At 51.7% G+C, this 14,553-nt stretch overlaps 2 protein-coding genes across 2 annotated transcripts in view; both read right to left on the bottom strand.

Moving 5' to 3' along the window:
* Positions 1-14,553, bottom strand: part of CAPN5 (calpain 5) — a 115,556-nt gene that overhangs the window by 24,967 nt on the left and 76,036 nt on the right. The gene's annotated exons all lie outside the window — the stretch shown is intronic.
* Positions 5,877-6,356, bottom strand: OMP (olfactory marker protein). The gene has a single exon (XM_074981168.1). The coding sequence runs from the start codon at positions 6,354-6,356 to the stop codon at positions 5,877-5,879; it is 480 nt and encodes a 159-aa protein (XP_074837269.1).

Here is a 14,553-nt window from a genome sequence, read left to right as displayed (position 1 = left end):
AGTCCTGGGTAGGAAAGCTGCCAGCTGAGACATCTGCTTTTTGGCTAATTCCAGTTCCAGTGTTTCTTCATCCTCCTCTTCACCCAGCCCTGGTTTGTCACTTTCCTGTCTTTCCCCTTTTCCCCAGTGCTTCCTGTCTGCCAGGCCCGATGCTGGCTGCCTCAGCCATCATATGGATGGAAGCGGGGAGGATTACCTGGGGCAGGGTGCTGCAGCAACAGGGGGTTACCTCCCCTTGGCCTTCCCCTGCACCCACCGTACAGGTGGCACGAGCAGCAGCCTGCTCTGCCCTGTCACACAGCACCCTCCCGCCCTGCTGAGCCCCACTTTTCATGTAGCAGATCTAATGGTGACTGGGGAGAGGACCTCATCATGGTCCACAAGTACTACATGGGGCTGAGATTTTAGATACGCCTGAGGCGGACTGGAGCTTTAACACCTTTCAAAAGCCCAGTTTAGCTTATTCCCTACACACAGCAGAGCAATGAAACAGTGCCTGGCTGACTGGTATTATCTCAGTATTTCTTTGTATCCTTTCCCCAGCCCTGCCACCTATTAACTCTTGCTTTACTGTTGGATTGTCAGCCTCTGTGGCCGGTGCTGCCTTCGTGGCCCATACAGCACTTGGCACAGCAGGGCTCTGGTCCATGCCTGGGGCTCTTAGGTACCGGGGCACATGTTGGCACTCAAAATAGCAAGAAAAACATTTTTTTCCAGTTCGGAAAAATACTCAATAATTCAGGAGCCACAATGCATGTGATTACGAGACAGTCCTTAAAAAATCACATCAAACCACACTTTTTGTGACCCACATTTTACGAACAGTACCCACACCACAACTTGTAATGCAACACACGATTATTGCAGGGCATTCACAAACTTCTTACGTCTTCTATTTCCTCACACTTTATGTGTGTGTTTGTACCCGTCTTCCTGACTTTCACTCCTGAACCTTCTCTCTCTCTCTGGGGGACACTAAAGGGAGCTATCCAACGTTTTGAGATCATATATTATTTGCTATTTAGATATCAGGTGTTTACGTTGGGGCTTTGAAATTTTCACTCTTTACCATAAATAATCAGGAGGTTTTTTTTTTTAATTATTATTTCACAATTATAGCCTCAGGAGCCACAAAGAGGTCCTTAAAGAGCCACACACAGCTCCAGAGCCACAGGTTGCAGACCCCTGCACTGGTGTATATGAACTCAGCTGAGAAACGCCAGGGGCTGAATGCTGCCTCGGTACAGCGGCTTGTTGTGCTGGGGGAATGAAGAGGAGTGGCTGCTGGGAGTGTAGGGGAGGAGAGAGGAGAATGGTGCAATGACCAGAGATGGAGGCGAGTGCTGGGGGAAATGAATGTTCTGCCAGCAGCAAGGGAAGCCCAGCATTTGTACAGGAAGGGACCCCCAGTGTGCTGCTTTCTTACCTTCCCAATGCATCAAGCAAGTAGCAACACAGGTACCCTCTTTAAGTGCTGATGCCTCTTTGGTGCCCCTGGCACCTCTACCAATGGCCTTGGCTCCTTGCCCAGCTGCCGACCCCCCCCCAGCTATTTCCCCACCGTCCTCTGTTAACCCTGTCACTCCCCCTCATTTGCCTGGTATCCCCCACTCCTTGCTGTGGCCTCCCATCCCTGCTCATTCCCCAGAATCCAACTCCATGAGACCAGCTTTGCCTCCCTGGTCCCTGTGGGAGCTGTCCTCAGTGTCACGCTGCATGCTGCATGGCTCTGGAGCGAGCCCTGCAGTTTTTGTTCCACCAGAGGAAGCCGCTGAAATGAGGAGCATATTGAAACCGTGCCTCTTGCAAACACCAGTCGCTCTTTCCCTCACAAAGCAGCACAGACTGTGATGCCCTATCTGGAGCCTGCCTTCAGTCACTGAAATGCAGCGCAGAGGGATTTCACAGCAAATCCCAGGAGATCCTAAACCATGGAGTCGCTACAAACATCCCCACGATCTGCAGCCTGCTGGGCTTTCACTTCCTTTGTATTCCCAACAGAGGCGTGGGCACGCAGTTGCTTTGGGGGGGCCCTTCTGCTAGTTTGTGCTTTGTAGACAGGTTTAGCTAACCCTCCTACCTCCTGGCCTGTTGTCCTATCACATCCCAGAGTGCATTGCCACAAAGGCCACTCTGGGGGATAGCTCTCCCCCGCCCCCAATTCCCAGGAAGCACTGCCCCAAACAGGATGGTGGGCGTGTACACGCAGCTCATGGTGAGCAGAGAAGGCCTGGCCCAAGCCACATGTACAGCAAGAGCGTCAGGTCAGAAACACAGGAGGATGGTGGCGGGTGTAGCGTGGGCAGGGTGGTTTATCCCACAACTCCCAGGCCACCCACGGGAGGACACAACACCATTGGTACAGAACCACCCGGTCCCATCCATGCCCTTGTAGCGTCTCCTCCTGATCATGACTTTGGAGCAACCAGAGAAGAGACTGCCCCAGAGAATCCACTCCAGGAGGGTACACTGATGGGTGTGGGGAAGGCAAAGGGGGCAGATGCCCTTGAGCCTGGCAACTCAACAGGCCTCAGGGCTCCTCGCCCTCTAAATTACTGCTGGAGCACCATGCTGCGCACTCCGTGCAGCTCTCAGGGCTGGGGGGAAGGGGGCGCTGCATTTCAAGTGGCACTGATGTATGGCTGACCTTGGCCACACCCCTTCTGCCAGAGGCCCCGCCCCTTCCGGAAGCATGGAGCTAGCCCCTCCCCCCACACACCTTGCATAGGGGCACACGGAGGCTGTCAGCCCCCAACCCTTCCACTCTGGTTTTCCACTGAGTCCTGAGCAGACTGTGAGGAGTGGATAACGTGGCAGCTCTTTTCCCTGCCTTGATTTAAGGAGCTCCCAGGTTCCAAGGATGTAACACTCATTTGGGGGTGGGGACAAGGGCGGAAATGATTCACACAGAGCTCCAGCGAATGACAGCAGAGGCACGGTAACCCCTCGGTTCTGGGTCTGATTTTCAGAGCATTCTGATTTGCAACAATTGGGAAATCATTTGGGGGTTTTTGCTGTCACACGGTAAATGCCAGTTAAGAACCAAGGCATCTGTGCCCAGGTTCTGTGCAGCAGGGCGAACTCAGGGATGTAATTTCCTAGCAGCAGACAAAGAGCAGGGCTCTCCCAAGGGGAGCTCACTGACTCTGAAGGTTGAGCTGCACCTGTCATGAGACATACATGCAAACTGGATGAAACTCACCTCAGTGGTAATCACTCAAGCCATTTCCAAAGGATACAGGGGTGCATGGGCCTTTCTGCTCCCCCTCAGACAGGGGGTCAGGTTCAGTTATGGGGCCAGACCGTGGACTGTCATACGCTGGCACTGCTCCATGGGCATGAAGGTTGGCCAAGGCACTGTCCCCCAAAACGACTTACACGTGAGGTCGCCCTGAGATACGCTGAAGAAACAGAGCATGCTCTCTCTCTCATTTGGTAGCTGCACGAGCAGTTAAATATCCAGCTACACACCTCACTCCAGGCATGAAGTTACTATATATTTGCAGACCTTTAGCTTTGCAAGGTGTGCGTATGGGGAGGTAGGGAAGATGCCTAAAAATAATAAAAATCATGGGGGGTGGGATCAGGGAGTTTGTCTTCATTGTATGTAAGGCCAGGGAATTTTCCATAAAGACAAGAGCTCAGAGGGAGATGCTTTCAGCCTCACTTCTCAAAGGCTTTTATTATACTTCATACACAAACACGTACCCAGCAGGAAAAGGACAGCACAAACTCAACACAGCATTTGAGAAACAAAGACTGAATTATCAATAAAGTGTCCTGACAGCTCATAACAGCAACTGATGGAGGCTTGGTAATGGCTAGAGCTGTGGCAGTCTGTTCGACCCATGTGGCCAGGAGCCAAGCTCTGCCCTGGGATACGTGTGGCTTGTTTCAGTGGATGCCGCTGTCAGAATCACAGAGCAAAATCTGGCTCAAAGTTGCTACATTCTGTGACTAAAGAAAATAGGAACAACTTCTGCTTCTGATCATGGGGTGTTTCAATTCATCTGAACAAAGGCAAGCAAGTGAACAAATAAAAGTGACAGCACAGAAGAATGCACCTGTTGTTTTTCTCTGGAGAGACACATGTTACTCTGGTACTGCAGGTAAGGGAGCTCTTCTGCATGGGTCTGATGTTGTCTGCCCAGCACATCTGTCTGCCTTCCTGTCCTGCACCATTGCTGCTTACCCAGCGGCTGACACTCCAACTGTGGCTATGGCTGCCCTGACATTCTCTCTCTTTGGCAAAGTGGTGAGCCTTCCCCATCCCCCGCACAGGAAAGCTCTCATGTTTCAGTGAGAAGAATAAGGAAGAACCATGTGTGAGATCAACCCATGAGAGCTGAGCTGAGATGGGTTTGGTTTTCATGAAATGACATAATATGCACCCCCAGAACGACTCATCTTGCTTCATCCGGCAAATGGTCTCAGGTGTAGTCTCATTCAGGACCATGGGACAAAGAATAGCACCTACCCAGCATTTCCTTAGCACTTTCCATCTGTGGCTCTTAAACTACTATATCAAAAAGGGTCCAAATCATCACCTCATTCCCAGGGGGGAAACCAAGGCACAGAGCAATTCAGTGACTTGCTCAAGCTCACACACCAAGCCACTCAACAGCAGTGCTGGGAAGAGAGCCAGGCCCCCAGCTTCCACCCATGTAGCTCTACTGCAGACCATGGTGCACTGGGCAATACTCCATGCAAAGCTCTATGCTTGGCAGAAAGCATTAGCAGGCACAGCCCCTTAGGCAGGAAGCTCTTTGGTGCAAGTGAAGATTCTTACTTTACTGTTTGCAAAGCACTGGGCATTTTTACAACCCTAGATAAGTTATAAATAATCCATATATTTCCATGTGAGCTATCACATACCTGTACTGTACAAGGAAAGAGCACTGCAGGAGACTTGCACCCGGCTCAGAGCTACAAAGGGTTAACTGCTCAAAAACCTTTGCTCTGCTGCTATAGCCTCCCTAGCTCGGCACCCTGCAGCAGACTGATCTTCCAACTCTTTTTGATACATAACATCCCCAGGCAGCTCCATGACCCACTGCTGTGGTTGCACCCCAGAAAAGGCAAACGCACCGTGAGAGTTACTCGCTCTGCAGCAGGGCACAGCCCAGGCTGAACTCCTCACTAGGGTTTGACCAGTGGGCCTGAAACTTGCAGAAGTGGCCGCTGATTGCACTAGGTGAGGGCAAGAGGGGCACCTTGAGACTCATGGGGTGGGATCTTCAGAGCTGGAACCGCACAGCTCCAGAAGAGGCCAGCGTAAGCTGCGAGTGCTCAGCCCCTCTGAAAACACGACTTTGGGAAGCATGGTACCCAGGTGCTTTCGAAACGGGCGGCCTTGAGACTGGAGCTCCAAGCGCTGGTCTGCATCACCTTCTGTGCTCCACTCGGTGACATGCTGGAGAGACCTTTCCTCTTTCCACTGCACCTTTAACCCCCAGGGTAAGGCACTGACTGGGTTTGATCAGGAAAGTCCCAAAACTACCAAGTTAGCTCCCCCCCATCCTGGCAGGCTGCTAATCAAACAGCTCACCTTGCACAGCTGTGCCCTGCTGAATTAACAGGCATGCAATACTGCATTCCAGGCTACTCAAGCAACAGTCCGTTCAGCCATACGCCACAACCTGCTGGAGAAAGTCTCCTGGGATAGCCCGGGGCGGGGGCGGGAGGGGAGCCAGCATTGTAGTCATTTGGCTAGCCTCCAGCCATGATCACCAGCTGCAAATCAACAGGGCACCATTTGTGTCGTGCTGTCCCTTTAAAAGAAACAAGGGATCACTGACTTGAAGCAAAGAAAAAGGAATGTGAAGACGGACACAGCTGGGGGCAAGAGGGGAGGGGTCTGCCCAAGAAAGGCTGGGTCAGGCTTTGAACACTATGGAGCCGGTGAAGTGGGCTGGTTTGAGGCCATCGGTGAAGGACAGGAGGAAGTACATCACCTTGCGGATTTTGGCCAGCTCTATCAGCCTCTCCCCGAACTCCTGGGCATCTGCCTCATTGCACTCCACTTCGTTGCTCCCTGGCTTCTTCCAGAAGATGCCCGCCGGCTCCAGCAGCTGCCGGGTCATCAAGTTGGTGAGGTCAGGTGTCCAATGCTGAGAGGTGCCCGCCACCGACACCTTCCCAGCACTCTCCAGCTGGATCTTCCAGTGCAGGAACCGCAGGTTGTGCTGCCGGACGAAATCCACCCGGTAGATGTACTCGTGGGGCTGCAGCAGCTTCTCACCATCCTGCGGCCGCTCATTCTTCTGCTGGAGGCTCTGCACCCGCAGCCGCATGCAGTTGGTGAGCTGGACGTCCTGAACCAAGGGAAGCTCGAGCTCCGACGTGTCAGCAGCCATCGCCTCTGCCTCTCTCCTCCCCGGCTCAGTTCTTAGCACTGTTTGGCTCTCCAACCGGCCACCCTGGGAAAATGAAAACCCAAAGCCGATCCGCCCTCCCTCCCCAGTCCCAGTGGTGCTAGGCAACCTGGGTCAATGACGCTAAGTGCCCTCAGGGTTTCCTCTGGGTGCCCTCTTGTCTCATTTGCAGATGAGGAACAGATCCTGCCACTGTACAATAATCTATAGGGAAGGGATCGCTGATGTCAGCCTCCCTGACAACCTCCCTGACAACGGCTCCCATGCAAGACAGAGCACAGTTGTTTGTATTTAAATGAGGCCTCTTGCAGCACGGCCACCATGTTACCACACCAGCCAACAGGACACACAGGGAAGTGGCTCCAACGGCCACTTGGTCTCTCCAGGAGATCATCCTAGGGGCCAGGCTGTGCCCAGGCGCTGCAGAGACTGGGGGCCACAGGGAACCTCTCTGCAAAGGATGTGTCCCGAGCAAAGTGGCTGCTGCTTCCTGCTAGCCACCTAGGGGGGAAAAGTAGCTCTGACCAGACACACAATGGTACTGAAAGGTGTAGGGTGGGGGTGGGGTTGCACTCCCTCTTACAGTTGCTGGGGGGCGGTTCCTGGAAGCCAGGGCTCCCATGCTCCCTAAAACCTCCCAGGGCCCCTGCTAGAGCCAAACAAATGAGAACTCCCCCACCCCACAGAGCAACGGCTAAAAACTATGACTCGGCTGGAGGAATGTACACCTGCGGTTCTAGCAGCAGCCTGGGATAGCCCAGATTTCCACAGGTCTGTCCTGACACCTTGGAAACTAACCCGGGATCCTGTGTTTAGATGACTGGGGGGCATGTAATGGTTGCAAAACTGGATCAGGGTGAGGACGCCTGGGGTCTTCTATTCCCAGTTCTACTTGCTGTGGCCTCTGCACATGGGAGAGCTGTGGGACTCATCGGTGCCGACTTTACAATGTGTCCAGGGATGCTCCGCCCCAGACCTTATCCCTCCGGCCCTGCCTGTGCTCTACCATGCTTTTTCCTGCCCCCACTCCACCCCTCCCCTCAGCCTGCCCTGCCCTTGACCCCTCCCCAGCACCTTGTGCATGCCACAGAACAGCTGACGCGCAGCAGGCGGGAGGCGCTGATCAGCAGGAGGAGGTGCTGGGTGGGAGGGGAAGGTGCTGAGAGGGAGCCTGCTGCTGTTTCTTCTCCCCAGCCACAGACCACCCACGAAGTTAGCGGCTGTGGTGGGGACTTACCATTTGGAAACTACTTTGGGAGCATGAAACAAAAGGCGCTGTATAAACAGGAGGTTCTGTTACTATCCTAGTGCACTGATACAAAGAGCGACACGGCGCCTTGCCGCACCACCTCACAGCAGCCCGGCAGTGATACGCAGCCACACCACCTCACCGCTCGAGGGCACAACTTCATATGGCCACCACTGTGGGCCCCAATGGGTACGCATGTGCTCGGTGCATGACCTGAAGCAATGGACTCCTGAAAAGGTGACAAGCACCCAGCTCAGTATACAAAGTGACAGAGACCCAAGACTCGGTCAGGCTCCTTTTACTGTGAATGACAGAGACTGACCTGTCTGCCTCTCTCCCCAAAACTCCAAGGTCTCTAACGGCTGCACACAGCAGTGGTCCCTGTAAGCTGAACACTGGGTGGGCACCCAGGAGGAGGGTTTCTAAGGCCACCCAGCTGATGAGCAGAGCACCCATAGCCAGCAACATGTGTTTCTACTGGTGAGCACATCCACGCATGCTTCAGTGCACATAACAAAATTTATCCCGCACATGCATGGAAAAAATTAGAGGGAATATTGGCACACGGGGACATGGTGATAGCACTACAGCAAGGAACATGCAAGGTCTAATAATAATCCCCAACTACCTTCCTGCTGTCCTCAGATTGTTTACCAGCTCAGAAATAAGCACCTCGCAGAACAACTTTCCATACTACCCAGAGGCTTCAAAGTTAAAAATGTATTCAGTTGCCCTGGGGAACATTCGATAGCTGAGCTTCATGGGCTAGTCACAGGGAACTAGCAGGGCACACTCTGAACTGCAACGGGTCTTTTACCTAGTAACCTGTCAGTCCAACCTGCTTGGCAAGCACACAAGGACAGATGCGGCCGGGCCGATACATTGGCTGGGCAGGGGTTCCCCGGTGGGCCTTTGAAATGCTGGCAAAGTATAAACATCCAAGCAATGTTTAAACGGCACGCTAGAAGCATGCAGACAGTGTGAGCCATTTCAGCAGCCACGTGGCCTGAAGCCACAGGTCTCCACTCACAGGCCTCTCCCCACACAAGCGTGGTTTGTGTTGCTTGCCTCTGACTCTGGAAGTGATGCAGGGTTGAATCCGGTTAAGAGTCAGAATTTCCACCAAGTCAAGCTCTGCTCTCAGTTACCTACGTGGATGCAGCCCCCATCTGTCTGGGATTACCACTCCTGGGGACATGCTGGCTAGGGAGAGGACTCAGAGGGCAGATACTCAGTGGTAGCTTCTTGTGGCGTTTTAACATGGATCATTCCACTGGGACTCAGGATTTGCCCCCAAGTCCTCCTCAGGAAACTGCTAGTGGTTCTGATCTCAAATCCTGGGAGAGCTCTGTGCTAGCTCTGGGATCCCTGGCTCCCACTGGACAGCTCCAGTGGGCCCAGCCTAGCAAAACTGTCCCCAGTGGCATCTGTCCCAGAGCACACTCATTTGGAAGGCCAAGAGAAAATAAAAAGACAGGGGAATGGAACCCCAGGATTACATTTCCGATGCAGCCAGCTAGTTTGCTATCGCTATACAGACGTGCTCAGTGATGTACAGCTATGGAGTTGTGCGGCCACTCAGAAACCTAGAGGCCTTAAGTGTGTAAGACAACCTCTTAACTAAACTAACTGAGCCCAAAGGCCTAAAGGCTTAGGCTATGTCCACACCAGGCAAAGTAAATTGACCAAATATGCAATACTAGCTACAGCAATTGCATGACTAGAATCAATCTGCTCTTGGCTTACTTGGCTGCTCCTATTGAACAAGGCTGATGGGAGTTTCTCCCATCCACATCCCTCACTCCTTGTGTCTCGCGGGGAGTACAGGGATCGACTGCCACCCCTGGGTGGCTGATTTCATGCGCCCCAGCACATGTGCAAAACTGAATGCTGGAAGGTCAACCCTGAGCAGGACGATCTTCTGGACTCATGTAGATGTCGCCTTAACGGAAGTAGCTAACCAGAAAGCGACGACAAAGGAGCAGGGCCACGCTGACAGTATATACATGGGGCTGGCAAATGCCTGTCAAATGGCTTCATTACCACTTGAATGGCTCTTTCACAGGCTAAATGGCAGCTAATAGCTCTGGCAGGCTTTTTCCCTTTTAAGTTAACCAGATCCTCTCCAGAGAAATCATAGACAGAACAGGGACAGGAAGAGGTGAGGGGGTGGACATTAAGACCCAGTGGTGCTCCAAATTTTGGGGTGCCCTAGACTGATGTGTATAATCCATATGGGTAAGGACGGCCCTGATGAGGTGCCACAAGACAGCAGTGATCCTGGTTCACACTTGTGACCTATCAGAATGCTGCATTCGGTGCTGCTGAATTGTGGACAGGTACCATCAGACAACAGTTTGTACCAGCTTTGGATATTTCACCTTTGCATCATCAGTGGATGTTCAGCCTGTAAACGTAACTAACCAACCCACACTGCTCAGTTTGAGGTAAACAACCCAAAAACCTATAGGAGAAGAGCCTCCAACATTAGTGGGGTGAGGAAGTGTAGATCACGAAAAGAGGCTGAAACCCCTGTATATGCATGAGGTATAGAGGGCACTAGCAGAACCCATTATAAAACGGAGTACTTGGCTGATGAACTCCAGGGGGATTTCCAGGAACCTGCCAGGCCCAGGGCTGCTTGTGGGGTATTCAGAGGCTGCTGTGAGTATCTGAGGGCTGGATTACCTCAGGCTGCTCTGCTGTGTCATGCCACCTGTGCTCAGACCCGACTCAGAAATGGAGACAGACTTCCAGCAGGGCGAGCAACTCTCCCGCCACCAGAGAGGGACTCGCTCTCAAACGAATGGCCATGGTGAGGCAAAGCTGGCAGCAGCTGCACCCCAGCCTGCCCCCATCGCTTTGGAAACACCAAATAAGGCCTCACGAATAGGTCTGGCAAAAACTGCAGGGATTCCAGAGAGGATGCACAGCCAACCTGCCCACACACATTGATTCTCCTCATGCTGGCTGCAGATCCCTGGCCCCAAGGAGGGGCCTCCACATGATCCGAGCAGCAGGAAAGCACATCCAGCTATGTGATCAGGACAGGAACCAGACAGATGTGCGCAGAAGCTCCCCTATGTTCCCCTGCCAGTGATCTGACCCCAGTGGCTTCAAAGTAAGGTTTGTCTGTGACCAGGCTGCAGGATAGGCACTGCTGTGGGTCAGAGGAACGCCACATTCCTCTGCTCTAGACAAAAAGAGGGAGAATTACAGACCAGACCTCCAAACTGTAAGGCCCAAAGTTGCAGTCCGAGCAAAAGGCCCATTGCCTTCCCTCCTGCTCACCTGGGGGCTGTGGGTGATGGTTGTGGAACTGAACGCTCAGCAGGGCTCCAACAAGCTAAGGCAGCACAAGCACTCAGTACACAGCCCAGAGAAAACCAAAGGCTGCTGCCTGCCATTGTCACTGTGATGCCATATCTGCTGCTAGGAAGAAACCCCCGGGAATTGCACATGACGCAGGTGATCCACCAAGGCAGCTCAGCCAGTCGGAAGCTGCTTCCCAATTACTTCCATAACAGGCCTCTCAGGTGGCAGTTTCACTCGGAGGGATTTGGAGGAATTTGTCCGCAGCTCGCCCCGGTGGAAAAACATCCCCTAATGCTCTTGTCAATGCCAGGCAAAATACAGACGTGTTCATCCAATACAACAGGCAGCTCCGGACACCCTAGACAGCAGTGGTGTAGCCTCCATAATCCCCACATGAGAACTGGATTTACCTGGGCTTACCCTCAACCATGCTACTGCTGGACCCAGCCCTGGTCTCACTCTGGTGTCAATCAATAGAGTCACACCAGTGTCAAAGCAGAATCTAGCCAAAGAGCCCTACCCCATTCTTTCAGTGAGCTTTCACAGCAAGGTTAACACATTTCCTCTCATCCATGCAGCGTCTCATTCGCATAATGGCGGCCACGCGAGAGTCGAGAGTGCCGCTTTCAGAATGCATGCCACCTGTGTAGCCAGGGGCCTTTCAAAAGCATCCCCTGATTTTGAAAGCCCCTATTTGGTTTTAGGAAGAAGGGGCTTTCGAAGTCAGGGGGGTCCTTTTGAAAGGCTACCGTCTACACGGGCAGCGTGCATTCTGAAAGCGGCACTTTCGAATCGTGGGTGGCTGCCTTTATGCTAATGAGATGTTGCATATTCATATCAGCACCTCATTAGCATCTTCCAAACTGTCTCATTAACATGCCCCTTCTGAAAGGAGGGGGCAAGTGTAGACACAGCCCCAGAGTCTGATTCTGATCCTGGTGTTTTTTTAAAGCCTAGAAAGGAAGAGTTTGTAGAAGCCTGGGCTTTGCTTTTCTTTCTGACTCTTACTGCTATGATATCTGCACTCACTCAGTTTCGTGTCAGGGGGTCACCATGATAGTCTGTATCCACAAAAACAATGAGAAGTCCGGTGGCACCTTGCAGACTAACATATATTGGAGCACAAGCTTTTGTGGCTACCGCCGTATACAGGAACTGGGCAGTATTCCTTTAAACGGGCTGTGAATCCTCTACTGGTGCTAACTGCATTTTCCAGTTCAGAAGCAGCCAGAAGCCAATCCAACTGGCACATTTGTGCAAACACAATTATTGGGAATCCAGCTGCTCCTGTGTGGTTTGTGCACATGGTTTTTGCTGTTTAAAGAACAAAAGACACAACCCTTCCCCTTACTCATGCTCCACAATCCCTTGCTTTTCATGCAGCCACTCCGATTTCAACAGAAGATGGAGTAAGGAGGCACTCGTGACAAGTAAGGGGGGATGATCACAGCCCTTAAGGTTTGTGTAATGCTGTGAAAATGCTGACCCCTCAGGAAAAACTAAATAAGTGATTGCTGCCCACAGGGAAGGACTCAACTTGCAACTTTGAAACTTTGGAGGGTGCTACAGTTCACGGTTTGGGTCCGCCCATTTATAAGCAGACAGGGTTACACTGATCAGATTTGGGTGTGGAGAGGAAACTGCCCCACGGTTGTGGTCTGGGATTTAGATCCCACTTTTCAGGTTGGGTCCATCTGGTTTCTCATTGAAAAGTCACATGCTCTCTGCGCTGCCACCTCTGTAGTTAGTGCTCTGTGCTGCCACAAAACACCTGGATTACAAGCCATTTTAAAGATGGGGAAACTGAGGCACAGAGCAGTGACATGACTTGCCTGAAGTCACACAGCAGGCCAGGCAGAACGAGTTACAGAACGCAGCTCTCCTCGCTCCCAGTCCAATACTCCATCCCCACCTTCCCTTACTCCCCTCAGCTTCACAGCCAATTCCTTTGGCCAGGGCTATAATACCTGCACGCCCAGGCCATGCCTCTCACTGCTATTTGGAGACAGAGTGTGCTGACAGCTCTACTGAGTGGGCCCAACTGTATAAAGGTGTCACTGGCGGGGCAGAGAAGGAAAGACAACATAGGTCTCCAGAACCTCTATCCCAAAGCTGGCCGCCAGCTGGCAGGACTGACCCCAAGGCATTCCAGTCCCCTGAGCTGAAGGATCAAAGGACTTCAGTGCTTTCATAAAAAATATTTTGGCAAGGACCACTCTTACAACTACTCATGGCTGGGCTGAGCATCTCCTTCTACAGAGAAGTCCACTGAGCCTCTCAAATGTTCGATCAGTTCCCTTCTGTATTAAAATACCGCACAGCAAGGGCCCAAAAACACAGCTTCAATTTACAGTGGTAAACAAGGCACGTATTTTTAATAGTGAGGGCAATTCACTATGGGAGCAAAATACCAAGGGAAAGGGGGGATTCGCCAACTCTTAATGTCTCAGATCAAGACTAGATGCCTTTCCAGAAGATATGCTCAGTTGGACACAAGTGACTGGGCTCGATACATGAACGACTGGATGAAATTCTTTGGCCTGTAGTTTACAGGAAATCAGCGTAGAATGATCTGATGTTCCTTTCTGACCTTACAGTCTATGAATCAGTTGCAATACTGAAGTGTGCTTTCAGCTGGCATTGTAGAATGCTGCTGCGTTGTTCACGCTGGCATTGGGAGAAGACTCTAGCCTATGCCCCAGCTCTGAATACAACCCCTCTAAACAATAGAATACAAGAGGCAGGAGCCCCTGGGAATTATGGTCTTGGAAAATTATGAACAAACAGAACAGAAATGCCAGGGGAGAAACAGCAATGAGACAGGCAAGCAGAAATAATTAGCTCTCTAAAGGTCACCACTTCTACTCGCTCAGCGGCTCTTAGGGCAGGGCTGGAAGTAAATGGTGAGTGGGGAAGACAATTTGTATATTGCATTTAATAGCCTCAGAGTTGGAAATAAAGCCCAATCTTGCATTAAACAGACAAAGATCCAGAGAGGCAGTGAACTGGAACCTCAATGGGGAAAAAACTTACAAAGGCTTCATTGATTACCCAGAGTGACCGGCTCTGTTAGGCCGCCAGACGGGAAGCAGGGATGCTTTAACAAATAAACAACCCCAGTGTGGAGCTCCAACCCACTGATGGTTGTGGCTACAGGCAGAAGCAGGTTTGATTATGCTGACCATGAAAGTTTAAGGGTTGTGCTCCTTCTTGGTTACTAGCAGCACAAAAAGGAAGCTTATTACGGATTATGTGTTTGTATCACAGAGTCTGATCCAAAGCTCTCTGAATACTTGACTTCAATGGGCATAGCCCTTCGGCAGCACAGCAGATGCTCACATACAGCACTGAGGAGGGGCATATATGTTTGTCTCTTACTGTATGATTGTAGGAGGCCACACACATCTCACTTGGGGGCTCTAAGTGCTACCAGAACATAAATAAACAACAACCCTTGATAAGTAACCTGCAGGCACCTGGATAGCTAGAGTAGAACAGAGCAGACTCTGTTCATCATTTTCAATTGCAGAGTTTGTGGCAGAATGAAGCAAAACTTTTTTCCTGGCCTTGTCCCACCTATGCTTTTAAGATTCCAAGACAAACGGTGCTTGTCCA

This window comes from Carettochelys insculpta, chromosome 1, assembly GCF_033958435.1.
Source record: "Carettochelys insculpta isolate YL-2023 chromosome 1, ASM3395843v1, whole genome shotgun sequence".
Taxonomy (NCBI): Eukaryota; Metazoa; Chordata; order Testudines; family Carettochelyidae; genus Carettochelys; species Carettochelys insculpta.
Note: the sequence above shows the minus strand (reverse complement) of the source record. Positions and strands in the feature narration are given on the sequence as shown.

Excerpts from the sequence above, each read along its gene's own strand:
- OMP (XM_074981168.1), bottom strand. The coding sequence starts at position 6,356 with ATGGCTGCTGACACGTCGGAGCTCGAGCTTCCCTTGGTTCAGGACGTC.